This window comes from Macaca mulatta, chromosome 6 (genome assembly GCF_049350105.2).
Source record: "Macaca mulatta isolate MMU2019108-1 chromosome 6, T2T-MMU8v2.0, whole genome shotgun sequence".
Classification (NCBI taxonomy): Eukaryota; Metazoa; Chordata; class Mammalia; order Primates; family Cercopithecidae; genus Macaca; species Macaca mulatta.
This window is the reverse complement of record NC_133411.1, coordinates 15216774-15232226: the sequence shown is the minus strand read 5'-3', so window position 1 is coordinate 15232226 and position 15453 is coordinate 15216774. Positions and strand designations below refer to the sequence as shown.

The 15453-nt window shown below is 39.0% G+C and overlaps 1 protein-coding gene across 1 annotated transcript in view; it reads left to right on the top strand.

The window, feature by feature from the left end:
- DNAH5 (dynein axonemal heavy chain 5) overlaps positions 1-15453 on the top strand; it is a 247805-nt gene that overhangs the window by 136133 nt on the left and 96219 nt on the right. Inside the window, exons 48-53 of the mRNA XM_078004351.1 lie at positions 1846-1968; positions 2176-2389; positions 3683-3906; positions 6948-7146; positions 9529-9701; positions 14980-15110. Coding sequence (XP_077860477.1) covers positions 1846-1968; positions 2176-2389; positions 3683-3906; positions 6948-7146; positions 9529-9701; positions 14980-15110 — 1064 coding nt within the window. The remainder of the gene's footprint in view (positions 1-1845; positions 1969-2175; positions 2390-3682; positions 3907-6947; positions 7147-9528; positions 9702-14979; positions 15111-15453) is intronic.

The following is a 15453-nucleotide window of genomic DNA, read 5'->3' as shown; positions in this document are numbered from 1 at the left end:
CCAGCCTTGCATCCCGGGGATGAAGCCCACTCGATCATGGTGGATAAGCTTTTTTATGTGCTGCTGGATTCGGTTTGCCAGTATTTTATTGAGGATTTTTGCGTTGATGTTCATCAGGGATATTGGTCTAAAATTCTCTTTTTTTATTGTGTCTCTGCCAGGCTTTGGTATCAGGATGATGTTGGTCTCATAAAATGAGTTAGGGAGGATTCCCTCTTTTTCTATTGATTGGAATAGTTTCAGAAGGAATGGTACTAGCTTCTGTTTTTACCTCTGGTAGAATTTGGCTGTGAATCCATCTGGTCCTGGACTTTTTTTGGTTGGTAGACTATTAATTATTGCCTCAATTTCAGAGCCTGTTATTGGCCTATTCAGAGATTCAACTTCTTCCTGGTTTAGTTTTGGGAGGGTGTATGTATCTAGAAATTTATCCATTTCTTCTAGATTTTCTAGTTTATTTGTGTAGAGGTGCTTATAGTATTCTCTGATGGTAGTTTATATTTCTGTGGGATTGGTGGTGATATCCCCTTTATCATTTTTTATTGCGTCGATTTGATTCTCTCTTTTCTTCTTTATTAGTCTTGCTAGCTGTCTATAAATTTTGTTGATCTTTTTTTAAAAAAAACAGCTCCTAGATTCATTGATTTTTTGAAGGATTTTTCGTGTCTTTATCTCTTTCAGTTCTGCTCTGATCTTAGTTATTTCTTGCCTTCTGCTAGCTTTTGAATGTGTTTGCTCTTGCTTTTCTAGTTCTTTTAATTGTGATGTTAGGGTGTCAATTTTAGATCTTTCCAGCTTTCTCTTGTGGGCATTTAGTGCTATAAATTTCCCTGTACACACTGCTTAAATGTGTCCCAGTTCTTCTCGTTTTAATATCTTTTTACGTACTGCAAGGAAGGTTTTTTTGTTTTATTTTGTTTTTATTTTTGAGACAGAGTCTCGCTCTGTCACCCAGGCTGAAGGCAGCGGCGTGATCTTGGCTCACTGCAAGCTCCGCCTCCCAGATTCACACCATTCTCCTGCCTTACCCTCTGGAGTAGCTGGGACTATGGGCGCCTGCCACCATGCCCGGCTAATTGTTTTTGTATTTTTGGTAGAGACAGGGTTTCACCATGTTAGACAGGATGGTCTCGATCTCCTGACCTCGTGATCTGCCCACCTCGGCCTCCCAAAGTGCTGGGATTACAGGCGTGAGCCACCGCGCCCAGCCTTAAGGAAGGTTTTTTATAGAGTGCAGTATGGTCTTCTCTTGCACCACCTAAGCTCAGAATGTAAAAATGAGAGAGAAGACGTAAGTGGGCTTTTTTCACTCTGTGTCAGGGAATGAGAATTCAATCAGTGTAATTGCCTCTGCCCAAAAGAGTGGGTATGAGCTGTGCCAGGTGACAGCAGCCAGTTTCAGCCTTCAGACCATGATGGGCTGTGCAGCTCAGAGTGCAGACCTCAGAAGCTTCTCACACAGTACCCTTGTTTAATTTTGTTGCTGGTTGTAGGGAAACTATTAGCAAGACTTTGAATAATGGGGAACATAGTGTCACGAACAGAAGCTTAATAAGACAAAAGCAAATTTTTAGAAATGGACAGAAGAATCTCATCCCACTCAAATTCACATTGGTTAGAATTTCATTTCCTTCTAAATTCAACTGGATTTTCAAAGTTTGTGAATGTTATACAAGATATTTTAGGTACTTTAGAATTTATTAGAATTAAGGGGGGAAATTTGGCTTTTTCTAAGTAATTCATATCAGTTCAAAGGTTACCAGTTTTTGTTGTTTTTTAGAATAATTGACAATGTTTTAGGGGATATTTTCACAGATGTTTCAGTTGATTTTCTTTTTTTCACAGAGGACAATAGAGAGCTATGTGGATAAACGAATGGGTACAACGTATGGCCCTCCTGCGGGAAAGAAGATGACTGTTTTTATTGATGATGTGAATATGCCAGTAATCAATGAGTGGGGAGACCAGGTATCATCATTCCATTGTGCATTTTGTTTAATTTGGTATTGATTTATTCTATGAAGAGTTTTTAAAAATTAAATTTTTTTTTTTTTTTACTTTTTCAAGATATAATGTCTGAATTCCAGTAAAGTTCATTCTTTGGAAACGCTCAAGGAGTTAGGTTCCAGGGATGGAAAGGAATGATGCTTTAATTCTGAAAGTTGTCTTTCTTAGGTTACGAATGAGATAGTGCGACAGCTGATGGAACAAAATGGATTCTATAACCTAGAGAAGCCTGGGGAGTTCACCAACATCGTGGACATCCAGTTTTTGGCAGCCATGATCCATCCTGGTGGTGGACGCAATGACATACCCCAAAGACTCAAGAGGCAGTTCTCTATATTTAACTGCACGTTGCCCTCTGATGCTTCCATGGACAAGATCTTTGGTAAAGTAAAGGTCGAGAGGGCGTGGGGTGGAAGGGTGAGGAAGAATACCTGCTTGTGTTCCTTCCTGGAAATCTTCACCCGAGAGCCACACAGAAAGCGCATTGGGTGGCTCTTTGGTCTGCAGCCTCCATCACTCTCAGCAGCGTGTTTCCTTTCCTATAGGGATCGATTCTAGGTGTGTCCTGATTTGGATGCCTCGGTAGATCATTTCCATCTATGGTTTTCTTTAACTCTTTCTAACTTCTTAAGCAAGGAAGTTTAACATTACATGAACATAGAAATGAAATTGTTGCCCCGCAGATGAGATTGTTTCCTCATGGGTACATAGTTTTGAGGTCTGGATTGCTATGTTCCATGTCAAAAGTTTATGTAGGTGATACTTTAACTATCCCACAGAATGATTTTGGCTAAAGAAATAATGGCACCCGGAGTGCAGATTAGACACAGTCTGAAATTCAGAGTAATTTACTGGATTGTAATAAGTTATTGATTAAATATGGAGTATTTCGTAGATAATTTAGCTGAACAATCACTAGCCAAATAAGTAACCATGTTTGCCTACCCGAGTAATGATAATGCACTTATAACTTATTTGTGCAGGAAAGAATGTAAAGGTTTGAACACATTTATGTTAAGTATTTAGTGTACAATTTCTGAAGCTGCTATTGAGAAAAAGCTCATCAGGATTACCCTAATTAATTTCTGGCAAACGAAAATGTCATCTGGGTGCCCCCGGCTAGTCAAGTGTGGCAGTAATCTCCAGTCACAGCAGGGAGCGAGGTCTGGAAACCAACAGACATTGGAATTATCTAAGCTTGGGAAAAGTAAAATGGAACAGAAAGAATGTTATCATTTTTAATTATTCCTTATTGCCTGGAAAATTTTACATATAAAGTAAATGAAAGTAGTTTATAGTGCATGGAAAGGCAACGACAGAAAGTAGAAACCTTAGATGACTTATAAAAATATTTTTCTTTTCTTATTATAAGGTAACTTCATACATTTATCCTTGTTACCCATTTAGTAATATTGAAGTGGTGCAGCCAGAGTTTTCAGCAGTATTTCTTAATCAATTTTTCAGTGTTTTGAATATTCATTTTCTTAAACCTGTATCTATTTTTTGGGATACTGTATTTGAAAAAGCAAGAGAACATCAACATACTTTTCTTTTATATATGATTATCTATTAAAATGTTTAATGACGTGTGCAAACTCTATGCTATAATGTTTTTCATTTTCATTTAATTTCGTTGAATGGCTAATCAAAATGCTGTAATTTCCCCCACTTTCAGGTGTGATTGGGGTAGGCTACTACTGTACTCAGAGGGGTTTCTCAGAAGAAGTGAGAGATTCTGTCACAAAATTGGTGCCCCTGACGCGCCGACTGTGGCAGATGACCAAGATGAAAATGCTTCCTACCCCTGCAAAATTCCATTATGTGTTTAACCTACGAGATCTTTCTCGGATCTGGCAGGGAATGCTGAACACTGCTTCAGAGGTCATCAAGGAACCAAATGTAGGTGACACTGAGGAAAGAAAAACAGATAACATTGCTATTAATCATATATTCTAAATATTTTTACTACTTTATTTTTTACTTGAACTTTGAACATATTTTGGAATGTTTCAGCATGGGTATCTTTACTGCATTTTAACTAACATAATGAAAGAGGTAAATTCTGTCAGAAAATGTCAATGATAAATTCCAACTAGGTTTGTGTTTCAGAGCATCATATACACAATTACTTTTTAACGAATAGAATAAAAGAAATAATTGATTTTATTTTCCCACTTCTAGTCTAAGAAGAAGATATGTTTCTTATACTAAATAATAGAAACAACCACTGTGGATTTTATTGTATAATAGTCTTCATATTTTAAGCTTGACATTTTAACTTAAAAAGTAATTATCTTTATAATAAATATTCAAAATTTTAAAAACCCATTTTGTTGATAATCATCCATGATTTTTCTTTTCCATGTAACTGGATGCACTAAACGAATTACATACATTGGTAAAATTGAAGAGAGGCAGCAGATTACAAAGTTCATTTAATAGAAAAATGATCATTTGTACACACACTTGAATATGACATTTCCCAGTGTTATAAGAATTTCCCTCAAACTAAGAACGCTATGTAGAAATCCAGTATGCTTTTGTTCCAAAGCGTAGCCTATGTGCCCAGGCTAAGACAGGGTTGGCCTCTCTTTAAGCCTTTCTAGAGCTAAAGAAGTAATTAAGCAAATGGGTTTCAGGGGATTTCTCCATATAAACACACAGAGACGCTGAAAATATCAACAAAACTGTTGATTAAGCACAAGTGTTGATTGCTTAAAAAACCCACCGTTGTCCCAGATGCTTGCAATATAGGTAACCAAACTTGCTGATTATTTTTTCTTTTTTAAATTATTTGTTGATTTATTTTTAACTTTTATTTTAGCTTTGGGGGTACATGTGAAGGTTTGTTCCATAGGTAAACATGTGTCATGGTGGCTTGTTGTACAGATTATTTCATCGCCCACGTATTAAGCCCAGTACCCAAAAGTTATCTATTTGCTCCTCTCCCTCCTCTCACCTTCCACCCTCAAGCAGACCTCAGTGTCTGTCATTTCCGTCTTTGTGTTCATGAGTTCTCATTTTTAGCTCCCACTTATAAGTGAGAACATGCGGTGTATTAGTCCGTTTTCATACTGCCATAGAAACTGCTGGTGACTGGGTAATTTGTAAAGAAAAGAGGTTTAATCGACTCACAGTTCAGCATGTCTGGGGAGGCCTCAGGAAACTTACAATCATGGTGGAAAATGAAGAGGAAGCAAGGCACCTTCTTCACAAGATGGCATGAAGGAGAAGTGCAGAGCAAAAGGGGAAGAGCCTCTTATAAAACCCTCAGATCTCGTGAGAACTCACTCAGTATCAGGAGAACACCGTGGGGGAAACCTCCCCTGTGATTAAATTACTTCCACCTGGTCTCTCCCTTGACTGGGGATTATGGGGATTACAATTCAAGATGAGATTTGGGTAGGGACGTATCATGTGGTATTTGGTTTTCTGTTCCTGCGTTAGTTTGCTAAGGATAATGGCCTCCAGCTCCATCCATGTTTCCATGAAAGACATGATCTCATTCTTTTTTATGGCTGTGTAGTATTCCATGGTGTATAGGTAACACATTTTCTTTATCCAATCTGCCATTGATGAGCAATTACGTTGATTCTGTGTCTTTGCTATTGTGAATAGTGCTGCAGTGAACATTCACGTCCATGTGTCTATAGTAGAATGGTTTATATTCCTCTGGGTATATACCCTAGGATTTCTAGGTCAAATGGTAGTTCTGCTTTTAGCTCTTTGAGGAATCACCATAGTGCATTCCACAATGCTTGAACTAATTTACACTCCCATCGATAGCATATATGTGTTCTCTTTTCTCTGCAACCTTGCCAGCATCTGTTATTTTTTGGCTTTTTAATAATAGCCTTTCTGACTGGTTTGAGATTGTATCTCAGAGCGGTTTTGATTTGCATTTCTCTAATGATCAGTGATGTTGAGCTTCTTTTCATATGTTTGTTGGCCACATGTATGTCTTCTTTTGAGAAGCATCTGTTAATGATATTTTGGGGAAAACTCACTTTCCTTCCTGCAGAGAAGTGAGAGTCTGTTTAGCAGCGTGAATATTTTAACTTGATTTTTTTCCCTCAAAGTTATTTACAAGTTAATGGAATTGTTTAAGTCAGTTCTCAAAGATTACTATTGAAGTATCCGTTTTTGATGCTTATTTTAAATCAGCATAAACAATTCCAGCAATTGATGTTATAATAAACTTTTGTCTTAACTGAATCATTGAATATACTTCACTGAACTCCTTTTATATTCAGGCAACCAGATAGCATTCTATCACTAGTAATGCAATGGCCTAAAAATCTGTAACCTGAAAAATGTTACGAAGCTAAGAAATTTCCACCAGTCTTTCATATAAAATAATGAGCTTACACATACATTTGTTGTTCTTGCTATATAAACAGGAGTATTGAGCAATTACTTTCCTCAACTTGCAGTTAACTTTGGGCCTTGGATTATCTGGATTAGGTGCTGGCTTTCTTTTGTTCAGATAATCCAGTTTTTGCCACAAATTTTATTCACTTTGTGTTAAGTGAATACACCTTTGTAATTTTTCAGTTGTATACATGAGAGTTGTTCATGTTTTATATCTTATGTTGTACTCTGGCCACATGAATGTAGATGTCTTATTAAAAGACTAATTTTTCACAAACTGAAGACTCTTACGTAGAATGTTAGTTTGTTGATTGGTCAGAGCAATTTTCAATATTATTGTTGAAGGATTTTTTCTTCTTAATTCAGAGACTGCAAATGAACAGACTACTTTCTATTTAATATACTTAAATGATACCCATTTGAAGTGAAGTTGAGCATATTTGAACCCTAACTTTTTAAAATGTTGCATCTTCAATCAGGAAGAATAATACTCTACAGTACTGTCAACTTGAATTCCCAGTTACGGCATAATAGGAATTACTAACACATTTTAATTATACTTTCAACAGGACCTGTTAAAGCTCTGGAAGCATGAATGTAAACGTGTTATAGCGGACCGTTTCACAGTGTCCAGTGATGTGACCTGGTTTGATAAGGCTTTAGTAAGTTTGGTAGAGGAGGAGTTTGGTGAAGAGAAAAAACTGTTGGTGGATTGTGGAATTGACACATATTTTGTGGATTTCTTGAGAGATGCGCCTGAAGCTGCAGGTAAACTATTGAAGTGGAATTTGGAATTCCCCAAAAGGTGTTCCCTAAAGGGAAATCTGAAGACAGAAGATTCAGTTTATGGATGTTGAGTTTCTTTCTAGTAAACTTTACTGATACAAGCCTGAGACATAGTAGATGCTCAATAAAACTAGGATGAGTGAATAAATGCATGATCATGGAGTTTAAAGATGAACTATTTTATGCATATCATGCTTGGATATTAAAGTAGAGTGGAGAGGCAGGATAGGGTAGGAGAGAGTGCACAGGACTTGCAGTCTGGCAGATAGAGGTGAGTTTGAGGAAGGAATCCACCACACATTAATTAGCTGGGCATCTCGGCACTCTCTTGAACCTCATTCTCCTCATGTATAAAAGTAAAAGTGTTACTATATGCATCACATGCACCATGGGGAGTCCATGAAATGTTATCTGTAGAATGGCTTGGGCAGTCTATGGCCCGTAGTCACTGCTAAATGAAAGGCTGCAAATATAATTATAATTATTATTATTCAGGTCATCCTGAATGTTGAAAATAAAAAGGAAAACTTCCAAATGTATGAGAGGGTCATTAAATGTAATTGGAATGAGATGGCTGATGTGGGGCAAGCTTTTGTGGTTATGGTTCCAGGGGAAATTGAGATATATGACTTTTCTTATGAAAAGAGGCAGTGCTCCACTTTTTTCCCCCTCAGAAGTAACTAGGCTTAATTAAAAATATTTTTCTTTCATTTAATAACCTCTTCTAATACTGAGGATGGATTTTAAGTTAATTTGCAGATTTTTAAAAGCATGTTTAAAAATATGCTATCTTGAAAATGATTGGAAACGACTAGGCAGTGCCTCTCTAGATTTGATAACCATAAGTGTGATCTGTCAAAAGTTTCTGAGTGACAATTGCAAAAGAATGTTTATTTCTGGCGATGCAATTGGAATGATCCTTCTACAGAAAGAAGCTGACACATTTTATTTCAATCAGGTCAAACACGTACAAAAATCCTGTAAGAGTAAGGGCATCTTACAAGATAATTAAAATTTATGTAATTTATTCCCTGTAATTCAGAAGGATAAATAACCAGATTACGGTTTTTCAAGGACCAAAATACAACTGCTGCATTTTGGGGGCCTGGGAGAGGGTGCATAATCTTTTGTGTCATTGAGACACTTTGTTTCTCAAAGCTTGATATGGGCATTTATAAGAGTTGTGACTATTGGAATTTGACTAGTGAGAGCTTTGCAGATAGGTCAGTCTTAATGATTGTGTTAAACCATCTCCTTGTTTGTTATCAAAAGGTTAATATAGTATTATGTTAGGACACAGTCAATTGAAAATCTTACGCCGTAAGATTTGAAAGATCCACTCATTCTTCTCGTATCCGGTGAAATTCTAAGTTGTTATTGGTATATTCAGCTAATGTGTCCCTTTTTTTCCCCTGCTACTAATGTTAATTGATTGTGAATTTATAGATGCCCCATTTAGCTTTTTCTTGGGTTTTATGATTTTTTTTTTTTTTAAACAGTCTTGCTCTGTTGCCCGGTCTAGAGTACAGGCTTGTCTTATGGCAACCTTGGCTTCCTGGCGAGTCTCCTGCCTCAGCCTTCTGAGTAGCTGGAACTACAGGCACATACCACCAGGCCTAGCTAATTTTTGTAATTTTAGTAGAGATGGGGTTTCACCATATTGGTCAGGCTGGTCTTGAACTCCTGACCTCAAGTGATCTGCCCACCTCGGCCTCTACTTTGTAGTTAATACTGTAAAAGTGTTAAGCTGGTGTGTTATATATTTCTAATTTTTTAAAAAAGTATATCGATTTTAATACATCTTGCCCTAGTGAAATAATCTAATATGTTTATTCATTTAGGAAATTGTTTTTCTATTTCTCTCAATTCTCCACCCCATATTATAAGTCACTTCTATTTTTACCACTGACCTGAGATTCGTGAATTATAAAAATTTCCTGAGTAAACACAATAATTTTTTCTTTTTATTCTTATCAAACAGTTATGTAATTCTTAACTTCTCTTGCTGATTCTGACATTCAGTCCCTACTGTTTTGACTTTCACTTGACCATTAAGCTAATATGTCTGGGAGGAGCTTTGAAATGCCAACAATCAGTTGTGGGTTCAAATTCAATTCAATGATGATAACATTATTTGAAATTGACTTGCTAGATAGGAAAGTACAGAGACTGCATATGATCACAAAAATCCTAATGCTTCTGTTGTTTCCTTTCTTCTGTTTTTGCAAAATGCACACTATGGCATTTTGCTTAAAATGAATGTTATTCAGTGTTAGGCTGTAGAGCTTTGATTGCATTAATTTAGGTTGAAGGCAAAATGCAGGTATTTGAAGAAACTTAACTGATTCTTCTTTCCCACCGAAGGTGAAACATCTGAAGAGGCTGATGCTGAAATGCCTAAAATGTATGAGCCCATTGAATCTTTTAGTCGCCTGAAAGAGCGTCTGAATATGTTCCTGCAGCTGTATAATGAGAGTATCCGTGGCGCCGGCATGGACATGGTGTTCTTTGCTGATGCCATGGTTCACTTAGTCAAGGTATGGTAGCCACTCCGAGTAGTGCCTTGTGGTAGTGACAGACATTTGGTTTCACGCCAGAGTCCTCTCCCTCTTTTATTTTCATTTCCTAGGAGAATCTTCAGTTTAAAATTAGACTCCATGCTATATTCCAATTTAATTTCTAAGCTGAATGCAACATGTCGCACCTTATAGGCTTGAAATAAGAGCCTGTGTACTTTAAATGTGTGATGTGATAATTTTATTCAGTGTTTCTATATAGCTTCCAGCTCCATGGTTTCACCACGGAGGCTGAATATGGTTGACATCTGAGTTCAGAGCACAGACAAAGTCTGCATCTTTTTGTATCATGCAAAGAATATCCTATAAAAAATAGTACATAAGCCTTGAGGACATTATGTTATGTGAAGTAAGCCAGACTCAAAAGGGCAAATATTGTATAATTCTACTCATCTAAATCCCCAGTGTAGCCAAAATCGGAGACAAAAAGTAGAATGGAGAATTCCAGGGTTGGGTGGAGAGGGGATTGGGGAGTTAGTGTTAAATGGGTACAGAGCTTCAGTTTTGCAAGATGAAAAGCGTTGTGGAGATCAGTGGTGCTGAGAGTTGCACACCAACGTAAATGTACTTAATGATATTGAACAATATACTTAAAAATGGTTACAGTGGTAAATTTTAGATTATGTGTATTTTACCATGATTAGAAACAATAATTTAAAAATAGTGTATAAACGGTTGACTTTGAGATGAAAATTCTGTTAGAATGAAATCCACCAGGAAAATATAATTTCTATTCTAGTTTGTCATATGAGAAGGGGTTCCCAACCCCTGGGCCACAGACCAGTACCTGTCTGTGGGCTGTAGGGAACAGGGCTGCACAGCAGGAGGTGAGCAGCAGGTAAGCAAGTGAAGCTGAGCTCTGCCTCCAGCGGCATTAGATTTTCATAGGAGCGCGAACCCTATTGTGAACTGCTCATATGAGGGGTCTAGGTTGCGCGCTCCTTATGAGAACGGAATGCCTGATGGTCTGTCACTGTTTCCCATCACCCTCAGATGGGACCATCTAGTTGTAGGAAAACAAGCTCAGGACACCCACTGATTTTACGTTATGGTGAGCTGTATAATTATTTCATAATAAATTACAATGTAATAATAATAGAAATCAACTGCACAATAAATGTAATGCGCTTTAATCATTCCCAAACCATCACCCACCCCCCTCCCATCCGTGGAAAAATTGTCTTCCACGATCCTGGTCCCTGGTGCCAAAAAGGTTAGTGACTGCTGATATGAGTCATTACCGTATCCATTTTTAGAACAGTTGATCCTGAAAGGTTGGAAGTAAAATGTATTATTTTGTTTGAAAACGTATGTGACTTAATTTATCTACAGTGCAAGATAATGCCATTTAAAATCCATTGTTGATATTCTCACTTTGTTGATATCAACTACTTTTCCAGACTACATCCTTTTAGTTAGAAAGAAAATGATTTGACCTTGTCTTCCATGATCTTAGGTTCAACCATGAGGAACCACTGCATAATTACAAATTGTCACCTCTAGAAATTACTGAATCTACAAATGGAGGGGGTTTTAGAGGTTATCTAGTCAACTATTCTGCTGAATATAGGGATTGCCTGTCTGCTCCTTTTCCCTGCAAGAAAGTGAGAAAAGCATTTCTGCAAGGCTGGAGTAAGTCAGAGAGAGGGAAGGAAGACAGAGAGGTTGTTCGGGAGTTGGGTCTCCCCAGCACGAGGGCACTTGGCTTGGCAACTCTGTGGATTCGTAGAATCTGAGACATCTGTACTGAATTATGAGCTCAAATATTCTTCCACAGCCAACTATAAATAACATTTTGAAATGAGCTCTTAATTTATAGTCGATTAAGTGTTGTTTCAGGAAGAATAAACATTATGTCATTTTTAATAATTAAAAGGAAGAAAAAGAAAAGGGAAAATGTATTTTCTAAGTGAGTATCACCAAAGGCAATTTCATGACAAATTGCCTGCCTGCTAGAGACAAAATCCGATTGACCTGGGATTTCATAGCTCAAGCTGAAGATGCAGTTATTTATGTTAAGTGTCGTGCTTGAGCAAGTTCACTGGAACTGCTGTTTTCTCCATGATTCGCAGCCCAGATGAAGAGTGAGGAGGCTTTCTCGAAACACTTTGGGTGTGATGTTGGAGGTGTGAAGGCCTCGGTGCTGCGGCCTCGCTGGTGTTTTCTCTCACTCTCTGCCTCTTGTCTGTCTGCTCTGGAATTGGCCGAAGAATCCGTGACTAGAGTTTTTGAGCTAAAATGTTGCATTCCTCTCCACTTCCCGGCTGGCCCTGTCTTCTCTCATCTTTTGTGCACAGCGCATCCACACTCTGTGTCATGCTGCTGTGAGCCTTGAAATACGTGGCCTAGTTACACGGCACGATAGAAGCCAAGAGTCAGAATTGCAGGGAAAAACTGCAGCAAAACAGGATATGATATGAGACCAAGCCTATTTCTTAGTTCCTTTCTTAGTTAGAAACTCAATTTTCTTTCAATACAGCGTATCTGTGTGATGCCTCTTTTGTCTCTTTGGTGAAAGTTCAAACCATGGTGTACATGGTTTTGCATGATCTAGTTCCTGCTTACCAGCCAGCCTCCTGAGTCATGCTCTGCCTGGTGTGTGATCCAGAACAACAGGCTGCTGGTGGGTAAACATATCATGATCCTGGAGCGCCTCCCCAACATGCATTCCCCACCCATACTACCTTGTGGAAAGTTTATCTGTCTGTGTGTTTGCCTCCCTATCAGAAGATTAGACTCTAGTCGGGTGGGTTCCCGTCTTAGTGACCTCAGTCTTGACAGGATGGACCACCGCTGAGAACCACACAGAGAATCTGGATACATTGTTTGGAATTTAATCAAGTCCCCCAGATAAGTCCTAAACAATCCTTTGCTGCCTTATTTCCTGATATTTCCATATCCCATACTGAAGTTCTCACCTCAGGGGACACTGCAGGCCTTTTGCTAATTCTGAGATTTTGTGTGTCTCACTCCTTCTGAAAAGGTAGCTCAGCCCGTGCGTGGCACACCACCTTCTTTGTGTGACACTTCTAGTCATCCAGGTCAAAGTCCAGCTCTGCACCTAAGACTTATCTCACCCAGGCGGGGATGTTTCCCGGCATTCTTTCCTCTGGTTGCCCATCACTCCTGTCTCTGTGCCAGTGCTCACCGTGGCTCATGACCCCAGCCTCTGTCCCCTGTTCCAGTGTGAGCTCCTGAGGGGCAGGGTGGACATTATTCATCTCTGAATACTCGCTGATGAAATTGAAAACGCATATCTCCATCACACAATCTGCGTATAACAGGACAAAATAGCCGTATTTGAGGGTCTCGCTGGATTTAACTAGATTATGAGGTTTTGAGTCTGCTTTGCAAGCCTTCTCTGTTCATGTATCTGTTCCTTTGTCAGGTATGTTTTGCGGGTTTACCATGTGTTGGAAACTGAGAATAGAACATTTTAATATAAGACCTTGGCCCAGTTCCAAGTAAAGGTTTTGGGATGAAGATTCCTTAATACCTAATTAACAACATCTTGATATATCCACCCACATCAAACAAAGGAAATGATGATGGTTGAAAAGTGGCAAGCAAGGAAAGGCACAGAATGTTCTAGTGTGGCTCCCAGTAGCTCCTTACTTGCCCCATCTTTCCCTCCTGAAGCTGTGTCAGGGGAAGATCTGAAGAGGCATATATGACCCTCTCCACTCACAATGACTTTGGCGAGAATCACATAGAGGAGACAAGCAGGAGGCTGGAAAAACAGGGCATATGCACTTGCCAGTCCTGCAGGTTCTCAGGTCCACATAGAGATGGAAAATATGTTATCCTTTTCCCAAGGTTCACACTAAACTGGGGAAAGTAATTCAAAACCAGGCATATTTTCAACAGGAGTAGAATGTACTGCAGCTAGTGAGGGAATTCTGAGAAAGGATGTTTAACAAAACCTTGGCAGAATGCAGAGCCCCAGTGACTACAGAAAGATTCCCTGGCCATGGAGAAGTGACCCCTTCCAGTCCCTGCCCACCCTCTATCATTCTTCTAAGAAAGGTGGACATCGCAGTGATACCCCTAGGCTCAAACTGCAGTTAGGAGGGAAAGAGAAACAGTTCTCGCATAAGGTATAAAGAACATCAAGGGGAATTCTATACTCCGTCTGTCCTGGGTAGGTTTGGAAGACTGATGGTGTCATTAGTCCATTCAACACAAACGAAGCCAAATAAACATGGACTTCTGCCACAAGGGGGCTGTGGAATAGTCTGGGGCAATTGAACAGCGTGAAGTGGTCCCCCCTGCCAATCTATAATCACTTATTGGTAGATACCTTAGGTATCACCCTCTTTGCCAAGTAATAGGAGGGTGTTTATGCTCATTTTCTTTCTTTTTAAAATCCCAATATCTATACCACATGTATTAGTTCATTTTCATGCTGCTGATAAAGACACACCCAAGACTGGGAAGAAAAAGAGGTTTAATTGGACTTATAGTTCCACATAGCTGGAGAGGTCTCAGAATCACAGTAGGAAGTGAAAGACACTTCTTACATGGCGGCGGCAAGAGGAAAAATGAGGGAGATGCAAAAGCAAAAACCCTTGAGAAAACCATCAGATCTCATAAGACTTAGTCACTACCATAGGAACACTATGGGGGAAGCCGCCGCCATGATTCAGTTATCTCAGTTATCTCCCACCAGGAGATAATTCCCACCACAACACATGGGAATTATGGGAGTACAATTCTAGATGAGATTTGGGTTGGGACACAGCCAAAGCATATCACCTTATTTGGGGGGGTTTTCTTCCCTTCAATTTAAATTTGAACACTTTTCAAATGTGGAGGATATTCTAATCAACCACATGCCCTGCATGCCAAGGGTAGACATTGTTTTGACATTTCTGTTCTCCTTCCTATCATACCCTATTAGGTCGAACCAACTAACAGGAATCCTCAAAGTCCCCTTTAGATAGATATCTCCTTTAAAAGCCAGAGCAAGCACAGTCTGGGCTGTGTGCTGACTTTTCTGCCCTGGTGTCCTCCTGGTTTCTAAAGGCACACCCCATGGTTCCCACCCCATCTGATGCAGCCCAACACTGTTCTATTTCAGAAGTGCCCTCATTCCTTCAACCAGTATATCTCCAGTCTGATCTTGAGACACCTATATCTTCCAAAATAATAATTATACCTCATTCATATAGTGAATAAATAGGAAAAGTAGAACATTTACATGTTGAAAGATACATGCTTTTTTTGTTCTGTATTACAGATCTCTCGTGTCATTCGTACTCCTCGGGGAAATGCCCTCCTGGTTGGAGTGGGCGGATCAGGAAAGCAGAGCCTGACGAGGTTGGCTTCATTCATTGCCGGCTACATTTCCTTCCAGATCACTCTGACGAGGTGACAAGCTTTTACTTTAACTAACCTAACACGGATTTTGATAAAAGGTGCTCAGAGGCCACCTGAAGTTCAAATGCATTTCCCTTACATAAAAGAGTCACAGTCGTTTTCCTTCTTGAATATTGACTTATCATCTTCCTCTGTCAACCTTTGTCAGAGACCATAAACATTTCATATTCATAACTTGCTTTTGAAATATTTTGAATTCTCAGTAGCCGCCTCCCTGCTTTTATGTTATATATGACAGTGTCTTACGTGCACTTCTTTTGGTGAATTTCAGAAGAAAATTGTCCCTTTTGAGTGTTAATTCAGATTTCAAGAATGTTAGTACGGTGGAAAAATA